Source organism: Diorhabda carinulata, chromosome X (assembly GCF_026250575.1).
Source record: "Diorhabda carinulata isolate Delta chromosome X, icDioCari1.1, whole genome shotgun sequence".
Taxonomy (NCBI): Eukaryota; Metazoa; Arthropoda; class Insecta; order Coleoptera; family Chrysomelidae; genus Diorhabda; species Diorhabda carinulata.
This window is the reverse complement of record NC_079472.1, coordinates 16,953,997-16,974,298: the sequence shown is the minus strand read 5'-3', so window position 1 is coordinate 16,974,298 and position 20,302 is coordinate 16,953,997. Positions and strand designations below refer to the sequence as shown.

The window sequence follows — 20,302 nt, the reverse complement described above, 5'->3', positions numbered from 1 at the left end:
CAGATTTGAATAGTATGAACAACGATAGTTCGAAATACTATGCATAGAAGTTTTGATATAGTGTTATATTAGTTGATCTGGTACAGTTCTAGAATTTCCTTGAATAATTTTGTGTTTACATTCGCGATTTTCTACCTTTTATAGGGTTTCTATTTCTTCCATTATTTTGGTTTTTGGCTTAGTTTTTAAGTAACGAATTTTTCAACAATGAATTCGTCAAATAACAACGGCTTCCTTTTTCTATGCTAACTTGATTATTTTATCGAAACTATTATTTCTGTCATCGCTAGAGCATCTAACTGTAAAACCAAAAAACGTTCTTTTGTTCAAACGCAACGAACTTTCATCCAAAACAGTTATATTTGCTCTTCTTATTGTGCTTTTTTATCCGATACATATCTTACTACGCTTCATTCGATTATTGCTGTGAAACAGTATCGGACTCAGAAGCAATTTAGTTGAGTGAAAATTGTAAAAAAAATCGCAAAACAAATATGAAAAAGTATAATAACTGCAATTAATTCGCAGCAGTTCTGTATGATATGCAAGTTAACTACAAAAAAGAACAAATATTCCGGAGTTAAAACAGCCTCCGGTTCGTATCTCCAGGTGGAGGCTAGTCTGGAGAAAAAAATATTTTTAACTTAGATTTCTGCAATACACAAGGTCTTAACACGGAAATAAACACTGTACACCAACATCTATAGTGGAAGATACTTCATATTCTAGCTCTAGCAGCAAAAGTGAAATCAACAACAACCAAAGTTAACCTTGTATATCCTGGATACGACTTTCCCAAAGGGAAAAGAAACTTGAGCCTTCAAAATTCGATGTTATGTGGTTTAAAACATTTACTTAAAGAACAACAAAATTCTTTCACTTCCTATAAAGACCCACTACAGTCAGGTATATTTAAACCTTGCTAATTAAATCAATTACCTGCAATCAAACCATCCAAACGCAAATATTGTTATCTATGGTAATTTAAATGTTCATCACGTCAGCTGCTTTCATTTTGGTTCATGGTGATTTTGACACTGATTACTGACTGACTCAACTTATCTATGAATCCCCTATCGAGACTCTGATTTGTACAACGCGGATCATAAGATCACAAACTAGAATGTGTGAAGTAGAATTCCAAACTGTGAATTCATCTAGACAACGTAAAGTTTGGTATTATAGATCGACCAAATATAAAAATCTAAAGGATTTCCTTCTTATGTTTTCTTGGAATGATTTTTGCTTCAATTCCAATGATATTTCAGTGTGTGGAAACGCTCTGCTGAGTTGTCCAACATAATTCCACCTAGAGCAGTTTTTGCAGGACTTACTGGATAGGCAGGCGTCGATCATGAATACTGAATTCACCTGCAGAGGACCAGAACGTCAATTTATCGGGAATCCTTCATTTGGAGAGATGCAAACCTGTGGAATCAGTGGTCAATGTCTTTCACGAATACTACAACATACAGAATAAAATATAAAAAAGAATCATAAAGTAGAGACCATTAGAAATCCAGATAAGAAGACGAAATATACGATAACTTGAAATGCTGGGGGCGCGAAGCAGAAATAGGTAATGATAAACAGAAAATAATGGAGAAAGTTGGTACAAACATTAAAGTAGATAATAAACTGTACTGTAAATATAAGCCATTATTAAAAAATGGGAATTGACAAGACAATAATAATGATAGCAATAACTTATACATACAAAGATTAAGCAAAACTGAAAATAATAGAAAGAAAATTACGGAGAAGAATACTAGAAACAAAAAAACTACACTAAAATGAATATTAAACACGATATTAAAAACTATATAAAAGAGAAAACATAATGAAGTACGTAAAAGCACAGAAATGTAGTTGGTTCGAACGAACTGATTAATCCCAATGAAAAAGAATCATAGTGAAGACCAATAGAAAATAGAGGAGCAAATTTTACGAAGACCTTAAAGTACTGGAAATCGCGTATAAGAAAATTGTAAGAAAAAGAAAATAGTGTAGAATAGTACATACGGTAAAAAACCACGACACTAATCAGTGATTTTTTAAGAGGTATGGGATTGGATTTGGGAAAAACCACAAAAATTTTGAAAAAATTGATAAAATATTTATTGGAATCTATAGAACGATTAATATAATTTAATGTTTGAAGATGATTTAATGCAAATGTTGGCCACGGCTCCGCTTGCGCAAGGTCCAATTTTGGCACACTTTCTCCAACATATCGGCCGATATTTCACAAATAAGTGTTTCAATATTGGCTTTTAGTGCGTCATTCGTTGCTGGTTTATCCCTGTAGACATTAGCCTTAACATGGCCCAACAAGAAATAGTCTGAAGGCGTTAAATCGCACGATCTAGGCGGCCAATTGACGGGCCACGAACTGTTCACCGAAGGCCATTGTTTCGCGTACCGTGTGGCATGTGGCACCGTCTCGTTGAAACCACATGTCAGGCATGTCCAATTCTTCCATTTTGGACAAAAAAAATCGCCAATCATCACACGGTAGCGCTTGCCATTCACAGTAACGTTCCGGCCATCGTCGCTTTTGAAGACGATGCCCATAATCCACACCAAACAGTGACTTTTTCGGGATGCATTGGTAACTCTTGCAATGCTTCTGGTTGGTCTTCACTCCAGATGCGGCAATTTTGTTTATTGACATATCCATTCAACCAGAAACGAACTTCGTCGCTGAACACAATTTTTCGATAAAAAAGTGGAATTTTGACAGTAAAATTCAATAATTTGCAAGCGTTGTTCGTTCGTAAGTCCATTCATGATTAAATTATGAACAAGTTTGACATTGACGCAAGATACGATTCACTTGTCATCTGTCAAAAACAATGTTGCCAAAAAGATACCAACAATCACAGTACAAAGGATTTGCAAGCCAAAGGTTAGTGTGTGTGTAATAAAACTAAAATTATTCATTAAAATGATTTTCTGAAAATATGTAGGTTAATCGAAATGATGAATTCATTCCGTTTGCGTTTCCCATAATACACATACATTAATTACAATCTTGTTGGTATATCGCCCACATATTATAGCCAGCAAATGTTAGGTAATTAACTTTTAAAATGACTGTTTCCAGTATTCTCGTTAGTTGCAAAATAGAAAAAAAAAGCATGTAATGAGTTATGAAAACCAGGTTAATAATACGGTTACAAATTCTATTGTTTAAAAAATCTATTAGATTATTGCGTCATGATTTCAAAGGCAGTAAATTCAACGTAGTGTTTGTACAATCAATAAATTTTATGGTTTCCGATTAAAAAGAAAACAAAAGTATAGTGTACAAAATAAATACAAAATTTATGATGGTAAATATTTAACACTACTCCAAAATAATATAGTATCAACAATCTATTTCAAAAGGTTCATGTTTGAAAAAGTAAAATTTCAGCGAATTCGATACTCTCCCTTATTAAAAGGGAAAGCAATCAAACTCACAAACGTTGTCATGGAATATAAATAATAAAATATACAAAAAGATACGAAAAAATCAAGCAAATAAGTAAGCTTGCCAGAAATCTAAAATCCTCAACCAAAATCACTTAATTCTATAATTTTTAAAGGTACACCCCCTTGGCTAGTTTATAGAGTTCTAGAGGGTAGTATATTTCTAATGAATTTCTTTGCTGATTAGGAACTTAGGGTTAATAATAAATGACACAATTATACATCGAAACATATTAATATCTAAAAGTGAGAAAAAATACTTTGAATAATAAATAAAACTAACTTTCCATTGGCTACGACTTTTCTCAGAAAGTCTTTTTTGGTTTTATTCTTGTAAAAATCTACTGTTAATTATACAAATCACCAAACCTTTATCTGTACATTCCTTCATCAAACCCCTATCATCATTTCATGCGCTTTTTATTGAAGAAAAACCTCTCTCAACTGGTGCTGATATCCCAGGAAAGCAGAAGACATACTCAACAATCTTGATCAGATTGGGGTAAAAGAGAAGGTTCATCGATGCTAAGAATAGACCACCGAGATGTGGCAAAATTTTCCAGAGGCTTCTATTTCAATGAAGGAATGGAATACCACCAATCGTATTGAAGAATTGCGCAGTTGAACTAACTATGTAAACTCGTTTCTATATTATATAAAAGAGATTTCTACCCTGCAGATTGAAAACTTGTTTATACCAAAAAATGGAAAAGCAGAAGCACCGATCACACGTAACTTTCTATGAATCTTGATCGTAAATTAATTTCAAAGTGATAAACACTTTTCGAAGTTTCTGAAATACCTTTCAGGTCTGTTCGATGCGCCATTATATTTTTTTGTCTATGGTACAGTCTTCAGCGCCCAAATACTTCAATTACTAACTCATTCTATAGACCTGACGTTATATGTTACGTTCGATATTTTATATATAATGAAGTCTCTAGAATAAATTTTTAATTTGTTTTGATTCGTTCTCTTATTTCAAATCATCCTGAAAAATCGCTTCCAAATATAAATTAAACAGAATCGCTATTTGATTTCAAACATATCAGAATCAAATTTTTCGAGTTTCTATGATTCTTATTTTGTAGATCATTGAAAATAAATTCAAATAAAAGTGAATTTGATCTACAGTCATTAATTTTGTCATCACCAGCGCAATCTTACTCGAGCAATAAACTACCTTCTTGCATAGTCTTGGTAAAACGGTTTAATTTTGTTTCTTTGGAAAAACTAGTTAAGTCCGTGCGTCTCTGTCACTCCATAGATCGTTATTTAGGTGAATCAAATCCTTTAATTACATTTTTGAGAAATAATTTGTCATTTCCCTGCAGCTGTTTAAATTTTTTAATTTCTTTAGGGGTCCTACACTCAACGATCATTTCACAGTCTTGTAGATTTTTAATTTTTGCTAGGTTAAGATCTTAATCGAGAGAAATCATTTTTTTTTTATCAAGTTTTAGAGTTGATCTGAGCTAAATCTTTGGGTTTCATCGCAATACCATTAGAAATATAATTTGTTAAGAATTAAATAAGAAGTTCCGCTTATATCGACAGGGGTTGAATCACATTACACCTTGCAGTTCATGAACTTCATTCTCTACCGTTATTCTTTTTTTTTTAAAGACAAAAAAGATTTTTGATGGAATTCCTCCATTTGATTCTTGACCATATTCAAAAAAATGTCTTTATTGAAACTGCTCGTTAGTATCTTGAATTTTCTATTAATGCTGAATAATCCATCTTTAAAATTACTAACTAACTTACCAACTTACTTTTGACAACCAAGTTATCGTCTTCAGACACTAGAGCTGATTGGAAAGTGAACAGTTTACCTTCTTCTAGTCTCAACAAATTTCCAGCTGCCTCTCGAACACTCATCGTGAATAGCCAACATAATTTAGTAATCAGACCCCACAAACCATTAAAACAAACGACAATTGACATTCAGCATTGGTCTAAATCAAATGACAATATTTTTCATTAGAAACTTCATCTATAAATGACTAGATATTCACTATTAAAAGTTTGAGATTTATTTTTATAATCGATAAACGAATCAGTAACGAGATGTTGTGTTAAGGTTATGTAAAATCCTTTTAAGCAAAATGATACCCGTCAAAATGTGATGGAAAGTCGTTAGGCACGTCAAGAACAGTTTTAAATCCATTTAATCGTAAAACAATATCAACGATCCAGGATGATGGAATTCGGACAACGAGGTCATAATCATTAATAACGAGTATGGCACAAGGAACAGCGCCATCAATCACGCATTGTATATTAATGCTTAAAGACATTTCTCAATCCGAGACAACCGAGACACCGAAGTCGGTTTTACGTTTAGGATTAATGTAAGCTGCGCTGTTGCCAAATTATACGTTATTTCTCAATGAAGTATTTATTGAATTTTATTTATTATGCGTGGGACGAAGTAACGAACTTTTTGAAATTAATAAGGGTGTCTCTTATAAGTAATATCGGTTTTTATGTGTGAAAATTTCTTATCCTAAATTTAAACATGTCGTAACATGTCAAGATAATTCTACTAGAAGTACTATAACTTTTCATACTTTTAATCTTTATCTCTTTGTTTTTTTTTTGGATCTAAGCCCAAAAAACGATTTTACCAAGGTCTAAAAGAGTTTGCTGAACGAAAAAGAAGGCTTCTATTTTTCTATGATTATTTATTTAATATTTATTTATTAAACAATGTAAACATTAGAAATCGACTTCCTCTATAATAAAAAACTATTACAAGAACTATATGTATCTATATAATCGTCAAATAACTTCTTGTAATCGTCAAAGCGGTCTAGTTTTAACACTGATATTTAACTTGAAGTATCTAGCAATTTCCGTTGCAATTTGTGTGGAACTGTTCATAAACTTTTAGAGTTTGTTGGTCGAACCTAACCTAACTTAAACTAACCTAACTGAACCTAAACTAACCTAACATAATCCAACAACCTAACATACCCTAATCTAACCATTCCACTTCTTTGTCAATTCATTCCTTTGTATTCGAATCTTTAGCTCTAAATTTATGTTTGTATTGAATTGAAGACGTACTTTTCTAGTTTACATCTTTTGGCACGTTCCAAGATTACTGCTGCTATCAAGTTACCTAGAAGGTAGTTTTTTTTTATATAGAAATATTATATAAGTTCAGGTCTTTCGTTGATTATTGCTATGAATTGCTAGTACGTGCTGATAGGTTACACGGAGTACTTTCAACTAATGGTACGTAGACCTAGTGGATCAAATATAATTTGCATAACTAGGAGGGTTGAGGAACCACGGAAAGTTTTCTATTGAAATCAATACCAATTCGTATCCCGTCAATTTTCATCGTCGACAAATAAGTTTATGAATGCTGTACAAATTTTATCAGTTCTTGTAGTTGAAAGTTACTTAGAGATTGAGTTAAGTCGCGTGCTTTCAGTGTTGCCATATTGGACGATCCGTTACGAGGCATAATCGAAAATCGAGTGACCAAAAAATGTCTTTGATTGAACAGTCAACGGCGTGGAGCATTCACCAAATTTTAAAAAAAATTTAAAATACTGGTGGAGGCGCTGATCTAATTATTTGGGTTTAAATCTGTTTTATATTATCAAAAAACAGTTTCTTTTCTACGTTTATCATACAAAAAGATATATACAGGGGATTTTGACAAATGATGAAATATAAAACTTCAATTTAAACGAAATTAACTATACAGGATGTCCCACGACGAGTTAAAACTATCTGTATATGGCAAAATACTTATAGTAAAATCATGAAAATTTCTACGTTTGGGTTTTCGGATACGATCTTTTTATCTAAAATATTTTCAAAGATGGCCGACTTCCGGTTCTACCGGAAGTCGACTGTAACTTTGTTATTTCAAATGGAATATCCTATATATCAATACATTTTTGATATCTACGTAAAATTTTAGTATACTTTTGTTTAAAAACTTTTTTCGAAAAATGCATACTTTTTGAGTTATTAATTATTTTGTAAAAAATTTGACCACTACAGACCCATATAAATAATTTTTTACGAGGATACTTTTACATTTGAAGTATTTGAATCTATGTTGAAAAATTTTTCATTTTATACAGGGTGTGTATGAAAAGTGTTCAAAGTTTAACTTCATAAATATCAAATTTCTTTATTTAGACTACACTCTTTAAAAATTCACAGAAAACATTCAATATCTGGATAACGATAAGGTTTAGGTATAGGAAAGTACACATGAATTTGCCTTATTTTTTACCCTTGAATGCATTGAAATGGAAAAAAACCGGGTGGGTCTATTTAAAAAAATAAAAAAATTTGACATTTATGAAATTATACTTTGTATATTTTTTATACACCCCCTGTATAAAACGAAAAATTTTTCAACATAGATTCAAATACGTCTTACCTTGCTAAAAGCAAGCGAATAGAAACCATTTTCATATCTTTAAGGGTATCTTCGTAAAAAAATAATTTATAAGCAACGGTCAAATTTTTTACAAAAAACTTGATAACTCAAAAAGTATGCTTTTTACGAAAAAAGTTTTGAGACAAGAGTTTACTGAAATTTTATGTAGATTTCAAAAATGTATTAATATACAGGGTGCTCTATTTAAAATAACAAAGTTATAAGTATTTTGTCATATATACAGATAGCTCTTTTTTGTATTGTGGGACACCCTGTACAATAGTGTAACCGATTTGACTACAAATATTGAATTTCGAGCTTTTGTTTAAGTTTTTTTTAAAATTAAAATCAATACAACCTACATATCAAGAAATATTTCATTAATAATGAAGATTGTTTGCTATACTAGAGAATGCAAGCTACTTCCCTGAAGACTTATTGTTAAAAAAAATAATTCCTTCGCAATCTTTCAACTTAAATATACGAAACTTGGTATACTGCTAGAAGCATTAAACAATGCTTAGTAGAAGGCGAAAGAATCATTCCGGAGGGTTAATCAATATGTCACTTGATTTAAAAACTAATATTTTCATACCATCGATAATTTTATTCTATAATTTGTTTTACTCTCGTAATTTTGATTTGATTTCTTGAAAAACCAAAGACATGTTTCTCGAGCCCGTCTTTCAACATCAGAAAATGTTTCTATGTGAGGAATTTTCTCCACCTAACACCAATAACATACCTATTCACTTGTTTGCTATATAAGAATTTTCCACTCACTTAAATAAAAGTGAATTGCTCTCAATCGTCTTATTTTAAAGCAGTAGCGTTTCAGAGGCGCCATCTACAATTCGTCTTGTTGATAAATAACAAGAACCGTGTGTTTGATTTTACCTAACGGGCATTTCTTCCATTGAAAACCTTGAGTTTGTTCCTGAGGAGATCAAAGCTAGTGACGAAACTTTCATCACCAATTAATAATTTTGTTCATCAATCAAAAACCTCGAAACTAAGTAGGTTTTGCATTACCTCTCGTATTTGAGTACACAACTTAAATTGATTTTTATTCCATGTATCAGAAAAAGTTTCTTTAAAAAATGATGAGAACGAAATTTTTAAACGATTTCGGATTCTTTTCTCAGTCCCCGAAAATCGTTGTACCTGTTGATGAATTGAGGATCGTGTCTAAGTGGCCGTTAACGAGACTTTCCCGATTCAAAAACTTGAAACGAATAGAGGAAGAAGGAAAAAGTGGATCTTGTTAACAGTGCCGTCTAATTTTAAATTTAATAATCGTTGTTAATGACTCTTCTCTTTCTTTATGTATCTCGTGAAAATAATTAAGTTTCTTTTTTATAATTTTTTTACCACCGAGTGAATCAAAAATCTAACAAATTCTTTTTTTTGAATTATTACATGAAAAAATTTTCAAGCAAATCAATTTTGTAATTTATAATGGATGATAAGACATTTTTCACTTTATAAAATCTCTTTATACAGGATGTTTCGGTACTTGATGCAAAGACCTTTCGTTTCTGAGTTATAGACTTTTGATGTTGAAATCAGAAATTATATTTTCCAAAATATACATTCGAACATCATGAATTTTTAATTGGTCATACGTTTGTCCATTTAGTATGTTTGACGGAATAAATAATACAAGGACAACCTGTACAATTTAATGATAGCAAAAATGATTTTTTTAATCCTTTTTTTATTTAACAAAAAGATGCTATTTTTTAACTCGATAAAATTTAGGAGATACTTAGATGTTTAGATCGTTGTACACGCCAAAGAAGCCGTTCGCAATAAAGAAACATTCTGAAAAAAATTATCAAAGATTAAATGTTGTTACCATTTAATTTTTTCCCATTTTCCTATAAATTAGTATTCAAAATGGCGCGAAGTTAAACATTATCATAAAGTCCGTTCCAAATTGAAAATATATTTCTTCATAATTTCAACTGGTGTAATTATAAATTAATACCTATTACCTAAGCTGTTTTATATTAATTAATAGATCAACTGATAATTTAATGTCTGTATCTACGTCTATGTCGACTAACAAGATTACGGATGGGGTGTCTTTGGGAGTCGAGGGGTGGATTACCTCTTAGGTTGTGATAAGACCCACATTATGCCTCCTCCCGACTACCTACTACAACCAACTTGCAATCGATATCAGACGTTACACGACGACGAAAATCGTTTTTTCTCTTCTTCTTTTTTTCCGCTTTCGGAATTGCTGGGTGGAACGGGAAAATCGAGGAAAATGAAAAAGTATGTAAGCGCCTATCTGCCAAAGTAATAGTTGAATTTACAAAGTGTCGAAATGAAAAAAGCGACAACAAAAGATTCAACTTTTGAAAATGATAAGGGGTATATCCTTTAGCATAAATGTACGGATCTTTACGAGGTGGGTTCGATATAAAACCTTCGAAAAATTCCTTTATAAATTGATTTATTCACGTATCAGTTGTATGTACTTCTAATATCGTATCAGTGTTTTTATGTCAAGAAATTTCCCAAATTTTCTAATATTTCACTTTAACTGTGGAATACACAAATAACGAAGAATGGGCGGGCCCAAACATTTTTTTTGAGTGTTTACATAAGATTTGGCCGCGCCTTATATGCATGAAAAAGTAAAATTTTCAAGTACATTATTTATCGTTTTGATTATAGTGTCAAAAAATTATGGATTAATGTATACAGGGTGTTCCACGACGAAATACTTTCAAAGATGGCCGAATTCCGAATACTGGAAATCGACTGTAATTTTGTTATTTCGAATAGAACACCCTGTATATTAATACATTTTTGAAATCTACGTAAAATTTTATTATACTTTTGTCTGAAAACGTTTTTCGAAAAATGCATAGTTTTTGAGTTATTAATTTTTTTGTAAAAAATTTGACCTTTGCAGACTCTTATAAATTATTTTTTTACAAAAATACCCTTAAAGATATGAAAATGGTTTCCGTTCGGTTGCTTTTAGCAAGGTCAGACGTATTTGAATCTATGTCGAAAAATGTTTGATTTTATACAGGGGGTGTATAAAAAGTATTCAAAATATAATTTCATAAATGTCGAATTTCTTTATTTTTTTAAATGGAACCACCCGGTTTTTTCTATTTTAATGCATTCAGAAGTGGAAAATAAGGCAAATTCATATAAACTTTCCTATACCTAATCTTCACCATTTTCCAGATATTAAATGTTTGCTGTAAATTTTTTATGCATTTTTTACAGTTTTATCTCGTCGTGGGACGCCCTGTATAGTAACCAAGCGGACATAAAATAATTTTCAACCGCACCCCAGATGCTATAAAATATATAAAAAGAGCTCTTTGCTTAGGTAAATGATTGGTTGTTAGCAAGTACAAATATCTATAATTGTTTCCGATAACCGTTCCAAGTACGGTCCTGACTAGCGGGTTGCAACAAACCTATGATCGTCTTAGTAGGTGTTTACCCAGCTTCACTCACCGCCTTCCATCATACATTCCCTTTATTATTACTCTAATCGTACAGGCGAACTCGTACTTAACAGTAAAAAAATTTAGATTCTGCGAAAAATCTTTTTTTTTTATCAGTTGGAATCATTTCAACAGCCAAATTGCTCAAGTAATATACAGGGTGTTGTAGGACTTGATGCAAAAAATTCGTAGGTGAGTAGATGACGTGAAAATCATTCTGTGACATAAAAAAATTTGGGAAATCAGAATTTATTTCAACTACGATTTGAACACAGATACTCTTTGTTGTAACTCGATTAAATTTAAGGTTTAGGAGATATGTAGATTTTCAGATCGTTGTACATGCCAAAAGACACAAAATTATCATAAATCGTTATTATTTATCGAAAATACTTCACTGGACCATCTTGAAAATATCTCATAACCTGATAAGTACGATCTAAAGTATGTATTAATATGCTAAATGCTCCAAAACTATTGCTCGTTTCCAACAAGTCCTGAAAAAGTTCAATTTGTTGCTTAGTGATAAAAAACAATTGTTATATTGCGCATGATCAAGTAATTACAAACATTCTTCTGGATCAAACCTGTGTGATCTTCATACAAACACTTCGCTATTGATGGTACATCTAGTGTAAGTTTTATTGGCTCCCAATACTTAATATTTTCATTATTTGAATAAGTTTTCCACATATTTATATTAATTTTCACGAAAATCTTTTGTTTTCTAATAAAACAGCAAGTTTTTCACGCTATAAATATAAAGCTACAGGGTTTGAAAGCTCGTTAGCGTTGATTGATAATTAAATTTGAAACGTTTGGCTTTTAAAGCCAAATCAATTAAAAGACCCGTCGAATTTTATTAAGATAAACATAGAAATACTCCAAGAAGAGTTAAAACTTTATTCGCTTCGTTTCATCGGCTTTTCTCACCTTAATATTATCTAATTGCGCTTGTTAAAGAAGAGTCAATTATTACAAACGACTATATAGAAAGTACGTAAGAACTTGGATAATATATATAATTAAAATTGAATATCTTAAAATTATTTAACAAATTCGGTGGACAACTTGTAAGGGATGCTAAAGATGCTTCATTCAGAACTATTTGCACCGCTCAAGTGGATAGATAACTTTTGCTTACGTTAATGATTGGATTTATTCAAATATCATTTGATTTATTTGCTGTATATATGCATCTTTTAGCTTATATCCAGAGCAATTGCACGGGATATATCAAAGGCTTTCGACAAGGTTTATCATGCCAATCTTTTGAATAAATAACGATGGTACGGTTTGTCGTCTTCACTTATCAACTAGTTCAGCATCTTTCCATCCAGGTAGCTATCGATGGGCACATCTCAGGAAGGTTTGAGGTCAACGCTGGTGTTCCTCAGAAATGCCTCAATAACTTCTAAATCTGTATGCAGCAACAGATCACTTCTGGAGTAGGGCGGAAGCAATCTTTATAGAATTAGATACATATGAAAACCGGTATTACTTGTAAGACACTCCTCATAAGATTTACTAAAATTTCTTTCGAGAAAAAATGAAGAAATTCTGTACGTATAAGACTCGAATGCGCTGTGTCACATGCTCCTGCGGAATTTATGAAAATGTGTGGATATGTTTATGTTTAAGGACATAGTATTCCTTATGAGGAAAAGTTGACGGTGTTTTACTTTCCCGGACTATATGGTGTTTTACCCTTCAATTCTTATGATAAATATCAAGATGTTAATTTGATTTTATAATTCAATCTTATAGAAATCGAACAAAGCGAAAAATGTTATGTATCTCATCTATGCTAATTATATAGAGATTTTGTTACTATTTTTGGGTTTTACGACGCCATTGTTATAAAAAAAACATTTAACATAACAATAGAGAGAGATGATTTACATCTTTGGAAAAAAAATGTTTAAAACATCTTTTTAATCTATGACCTTGTTAAATTTGTATGAATTCAACCATTATTATATTAACAAAAGAATAAAATAATTTTAGCAATTCGTTAATAAAGGAAAAATCAATTTTGTTAGTTATCTGTTTGTTTGTTTTTTTGTTACTATCATATTTCCAATCAAAATCATACTAAAATAAATAAAAAACGAATACAATATTCTAAACTCCTTGGAGTTATACAATACGAAAATTATGCTTAGTCTTTATAAGGATAAATATGGTTTTTCCAATCCTAGAAAGAAAAGCATCAATTAGGCTTGAGGGAGACAATCTGTATACAAAAAAAGGCTCTCCATTGAAAATGTTATGATTATAGTTTTACAGAATCGTGAGGAATGCTCATAGATAGGAACAACAGTAAAACAGAAACCAAAACGAAATTAATCTACCTTAGTCTAGAGCCCTTGATCCAAGAAATAGATAGATCGAAATAATCTACCGATCAAAAGTTTTTGCTAACCCTTCTTGCGTCCATTTTTTATGTTATCTAGCCCATTGCAATCTTTTAATTCTATTTTGAAGTCTTGAAAGAATTTTCTTCACTGCCATCCTTCCAAAAAGTCCAGCTTTCCTCAATCCCTTTTTCACTCAAAGGTAGATCTCTAGATTCACTGATCCGACCTGCAATCTCTGAGCCGGTAAGACATCGATGTTCAACTTTTTCTTTTGACGGGTCCATATTTTTTCTCGTTGTAGCCCATAGTACGTTGAAGTATTTTTTACCCATTTTAAAACTCTAAATTTACGAAAACGAAAACAATTTGTATATGAACTTCACAAAAAGATGTCTTGGTCCAAAAAATATAAATAACAGAACGTTCTTGCGCATCATAGGGCTAACTGGGACTAAACTACAATCATAAACACCAAGGAAATAAACCACAGTTAAAAAATAATAAACAAATCAGCAGGTACTTGCAAGTTTTAACTTGCCGCAATCACCGACAAAATATAAAGTAAACAAACAACTGTCACTATTATTTTTAGTTTATAAGACCTTCGCTTGACAATATAAAAAAGAAATTTGTTGTCTACTATTTTAAAATTGATTGAATAGACTTTTGACCGTTAGCGAAAGTTTTTGTTATAAGTTAATTTTTTGTATCTAATATAAGTATTAGAATCTCCCGCATGTCATAAAATGTTGATAACAAGTTTTGAAACTATTAGCAAACGTTTTGTAGCAATGTTTACTTGTTGTGAATCTAGAAAAACTACATTTAAGCCGCAACTTGTAATTGTGATCAAGAAAAAGTGATTGAAACGGTTGAAAATAATAAAAGTGTAGCTGAAACCCTTAAATCATCACCCAGATGATGTCGTGGAACTTGCGTCGTTAGAGAAAGACATACTGGCAGTATAAGAGCAACGGATCCTATACTAGACCATTTTATTCCCTTACAGGCATTAAGAGATCAGAAAGTAACCGCAGGTTAGTTAGCATGTGATCATATTTCACGCTAGTAGACCGCTTAGGTTATTATTAAGTCACAACAACCCCTACGCTCTCTTTCAAGTAAGAGGGGGTTTTACGAGGACGTTTGGAACGCCTGATATCAGTAGTGGGAGGCTCTGGTGCGGCCTCTGTAACTGGAACCTCTGGTGTTGGTGTCTGACTCAGGCTGGAACGAGTCGAGGCAGGTTGCAAATCATCTCCCTCTGGTTTAGGGGCAAAGTGAACCATCTTCTTTGGAATTTCTGAACGCCGAAGCTGGTCTGTGGCACTTTATCTCCACTTGTTGTTCGTCGACCTGAACGATGTAGTGAAGTTTTCCGAGCTTCTTGAGAATGGTGCCACTGATTCCGATTTTTGGCATAGAACCTCGACAACACGCTCTTAAGACCATGATTGGCTTGTGATTGATTGGACGAAGTACATCCAGTTGGCATTTAATGTTCCTTCCAAGGTAAAGCTCTGCTGGTGATTTTCCACAAGCCAGTGGAGTGGACCTGTATCTGAACAAGATCTGACGATGTTTAAGGGTCTGAGCATTACGTACAGCCAGACTTTTCGGGGTTGGATGAGCCGGCGCAATGAATTTTCGAAAAATACCACTCTAGGAACAAAATCGCTTCAATTCTTCACTTACAAAGATTGACGCATTATCCGAGACCATCGTGGTCAGCAATTCGATAGTTGATTTCGAAGTAGACGAATTTTTACAAAGCTTTACCTCTGCCCGTTTTGACTTAGCATCGATCACAATCAGAAATTGGTAACCTGGAAACGGGCCAGCATAATCGATATGAATACGCTACCAATTTGATTCTGGGTCGTCCCATGGGTGAACTTTTTTTTTGGAGGGGAGCTGGTTTTATGTTTGGCACAAGACTCACAAGTTTTTAAATGCCTTTGTCGATTCCCTACCAACGTCCGATGAATTTCGTCCAAGATTTCCTGTTGTAGAAATTTCGGAACGACAATTCGATTTCCTCTAAACAATATATCATCTTCAACAGTGTATTCACATGTAGATTAAAATTGACAGTCAATTTGGTTACATACTCAGCTATGGGCTCATCTTGCTGGTAAGTTGAGAGAAAAACATGTTGAAAAACCACAATTCTTTTCTTAGGGTACAAAAATTTCTCGAATTCTTTGACCAATGACGTATGGTCAAAATCAGCAGGTTTTTTGGGTGAAATTTAAGAGTTGACAAGGTCATAAGTCGAAGGACCTACAGAATTCAGAAGCAACTGTGCGCAAATTTTAGGCTTGGTTGAAATATTCTTCGTATCTTTTCGTGTAATTTTCGAATCTCTGGAGATAGATTTTGAAGGATTTCTTCTTTGAGTCGAAATGGTCGAAGAATTAGATTAGAACAAGATTGAACTGACATAAAGGACGAGGATCATCACCAGAAATACCTTAAACGGCGGCAGTAGATTGTTGAATCACCGTGTCTAACTAGTGGCAATCGCGGTTCAAGTTTAGTTGAACACACCAATCCTGATGCACGTTAAACCTGCACAGTCACCCAATCTCAATCTCATCCAACTTCTTCGGGATTCGATGAAATGGAAACCCATCATTAATGGTATATATTTCCCAAATTTCTAAATAGAAATTGTGTGAAATGAAAAAACAGACAAAGTTTCCGAATTGGCAACACTTAGAATACGAAACTTGTAACACTTGCAAATACATTCGTTTCATTTCCATTATTTTTTCTGTTGAGACTTATAAATTCCAGAAATTGATACTTTTCGCAAATGATGTAAAATCTTTATTCATTTTTCATAGTAGTTAGAGATATTAAAATCCGAAAGAAAATGGAGTAAATCGACTACAATAAAAGTTTATGACTCCAAGGAATTTAAGGGAAAACGAGAAAAATATGATTAAAATTCTAATAAAACATTATATTACACGAAAATTGAGATTTAAAAAAGTGTACTTCGGATTCTTCTATATTTTAGCACCTTTGGAAATTCAAATTGTGTCTAACTAATGAAAGAAAGAAAACGAGGATGGTTCCTGAATTATCTGGCCTGAACTAGAGATGGCGGTAGTTGCTCCAAAAAGAGACTTCACTCTATGATTTGAATCTTCTTACTAAGTCATTGAACTCTACTGATTTGATAAGATATTATTCAACTGACACTGATTCGAGTGAAAAAAATAGTGTACCGGGCATCCATCGTATTGTAAGGCACAACGAATGGCTTCTAAAAGAAATGTCACTTCGTTTTTTTAAGTCTAAATATCTTTATACATTAACTGTCTCAATAAAAAAGTAGTCCAATTATTTGTCAGCCTAGAAAACCGCATTTACAAACCAACGACCTTGATGTTGGATATCTATTTGCTGCTATTTGACATATCTGTAGGTTTTTACTTGAATTTTATCTTCGATTCACTAGCAAACAAATATAACATTGTTAAAGAATAAAAAAAATTAACACAACTTACTTCATCAGCCTACGAGATGTTTGAAAGAAAAATTCTCCCGGTTACACATTTCTAAAGATATCTAGGGACAAAAAAATATACCTACATGGTTTTTGCTATTTAAATGTTGATTTAGTTCACTTAAAAAACGATCTTTCAAACAACATCAAATTTATAAAAATCTGCTAAGCAAAACCAAACTTACAGGCCACGTAATTAGGTATTTTAACAACATTTCTTAATTCTATATTTGCAAATACGCCCTCTAGTGGTGGACCTAAAATTATGAAAATAATTTCCGCAAGTTTCTTCTGGCCACTTTTGTTATAATTTTCCCTCTCCTGAAGTTTTTTATTAATTCGTTATATTTGTAATTTCATACTTTCAGAATAGCCCTCGTACGTAATTTTCAAATTATTTTGAATCATTCTTTGTTCTGTTGGCACTATTTTCCGATAAACCCCCGTATTTATATAATTACATCAAGTTGCCTGGTCTATATATGTCGAACGCTTTGAAATAAAAGTGAACTCTGACAATCAATCATCAAACGTCAAGCATATATGTCATTATAAAATAAATCGCATTTAGAATGTTTTCCAGACCGAAAATGCAACTTTGGTATCCGAAAAGGCATTTACCAGATCAATTAGTCCAACAACGGAAATGCACTAGTGATAGTACGGAATCGGATTCTAGTGATATAGATATCAGAAATTACAAGCTAACTCGACCAAATAAAACGAAACGGTCAGATATGGATGCGGAGGAAAACACGTCGAAAATACAGAAAGTAAATATGAGAGATGAAAGAAAGACGGGAAAAGGCGACGAAAATGGTACGGAAGAAAGTGGTTTTGTCGATTTGGAATATTGGACGCAAGAAAAAATTTGCTGCGGGACTATTTTTAGAGGAAAATATGATGAGGTTATGTTCGATCCTAGATCTATGAAACCGTGCGAAAATAGGTTAAAGAAATCTATTACGAACGTAGATAGTAACGAAAATAAGATTTGAAAACGTTTTCAGTTGAAAAAATAATTTGTTTTGTAACTTTTCTATGAATTTTCTATGATAGAATCAAGATTGATGGCTCTATGATCCGCCATTTTGTATCCAAATGCATTTACTTGTTCAAGAGTTAATTTGTGTAATTGAAATAAAAATTTTATTGATATTTCTTAATATTTTATTAAATTTTGAAATAAAATAAATAGTGTATTTAATATTTTACTTTTGCAAAAAATTTAAAAATCTTAACCTCATATCGTTAATGTTTTGAAATTGTAAAAATTCATATTAAATGTATACGAGAAAAATGATACTGGAATCATTTTTTGCTATGTCTGTAGTTCTAGACGTAAAACCTCTTTTTCTGTAGAAATGACAAGCTGGCTGCTGAAAAGCACAACTAAACATTTTTGCATAACTGCGAGAGCTGTCAGTCACACGTTTAAACTGACAAGTATTTAGTTTGAATAGTTTATATCCCTCGGTAATACCAATATACTTTTTGAAAGAAAAAATACGTTAAAAAACAATGTGAAAATTTAAAGGCAATTTGATAATTCAAAATAAGTTTTTTTAATGACTATAAATTCGTAACCTTGTTTAAATGATTGACGCTGTCATTGCTATCTGTCAAAAACAATTATGACATCCACAGCAATCTATCATGTTCTATTAATTCAACATCTGTTATACAGAGTGGTTCGTCGAAAATGTCTAAAATCTGCACTTTATGATAAATGAACTGAAATATAATAAATTGCTAGTTTCCCATATACCGGGTGTTTGAAATTTGGATACGGTTTCTTATTTTTCAATAACTTCCCATTTTTTCACAACTTTTTTTTAAATTGGCAATTTTACACTTTTTAGTACAACAATTTTCGATTTGAATTCTCATTAAACATCGCTAATAAATTACATTAGTTACGCTGTCGTCATAGGAATCTGTCAAAAATAATTTTGACACCCACTGCAATCTATATGTTTATAGATTTAAATTTATTATTTATTATACGGGGTGGCTCATTAATAATGTCTCAAAATTACACTGTAAAATATACCAACTGAAATATAATAAATTTCTAGTTTTCGATATACCGAGTGTTTGAAATTTGGATATGGTTTTTTTATTTTCCAATAAATTCTCACTATTTTTTTGTACTTAGTAAATTCACGTTTTTTAGTACAACAATTTTCAATTCGAATTCTCATTCAACATTGCTAACAAATTACTTTAATTACACTGTCATTGGTATCTGTCAAAAACAAATTTGACATCCACAGCCATCCATAATATTAAGTTCTATTAATTTAACACATATTATACAGGGTGTTTCGTCAAGAATTTTTACACTGTATAATATAAGAACCGAAATATAATATATAGATTCCGATATAACGAGTGTTTGAAAAGACCCCGGCCAATTCTTAAGGAAATTGGGTTTGAACCATTTTTTCTGAAACTTGATACATTGATGGTTTGAGCATGAAATCGCAAGCCCCCCAACTCCTTTAAATCTACCCCTGAAATGTCCGAAGGTACCCTAGGAGAAATGAATTTAATTAGGTGTGTTTCGTGCCCATTTAGACTTTCAATTAGCTTGTTTTGAATTGTCACTTTTGGATATGGTTGTTTTTATTATAATGAAGTTTTTTCACAGTTTCTATTACAAACTTCACGGTTTTTTTTGGTACATATATTGTGAATTTGGACAACTAAATATTGCTAATCAATGGCACTAACTATAGATGCTTTCTACAAAAAAAAATTCAACTCATCCCTTTACTTGTACGTTATTTTAAGCAGGAATCTGGGTTGCAAGTCAAACTACTAGAATTTAAATCTGTAGGTGGTGAAACTACAGAAATTTTAATGCAGTATGCACTTTTGCGATTAAAGATCGATTCATAAACTCGATTTTTGTCGTGGCCATTAACGTTTGTCGTCGTAGACGTTAAACGGCAAACGTCACCCGCGAACGGCAACGGTAAAATTCATGAATCGACCTTAACACCCACTTAAGTTACTTTCCTACTAAATATCTATTACTTTTATAAGGGAA

The 20,302-nt window shown here is 32.1% G+C and overlaps 1 protein-coding gene across 1 annotated transcript; it reads left to right on the top strand.

Moving 5' to 3' along the window:
* The first annotated feature begins 17,819 nt into the window (after positions 1-17,819).
* LOC130902311 (SIN3-HDAC complex-associated factor-like) lies at positions 17,820-18,245 on the top strand. Its single transcript, XM_057814368.1, has one exon. It carries the CDS (start codon positions 17,820-17,822, stop codon positions 18,243-18,245), a length of 426 nt encoding a protein of 141 aa, XP_057670351.1.
* The last annotated feature ends 2,057 nt before the right edge of the window (positions 18,246-20,302 follow it).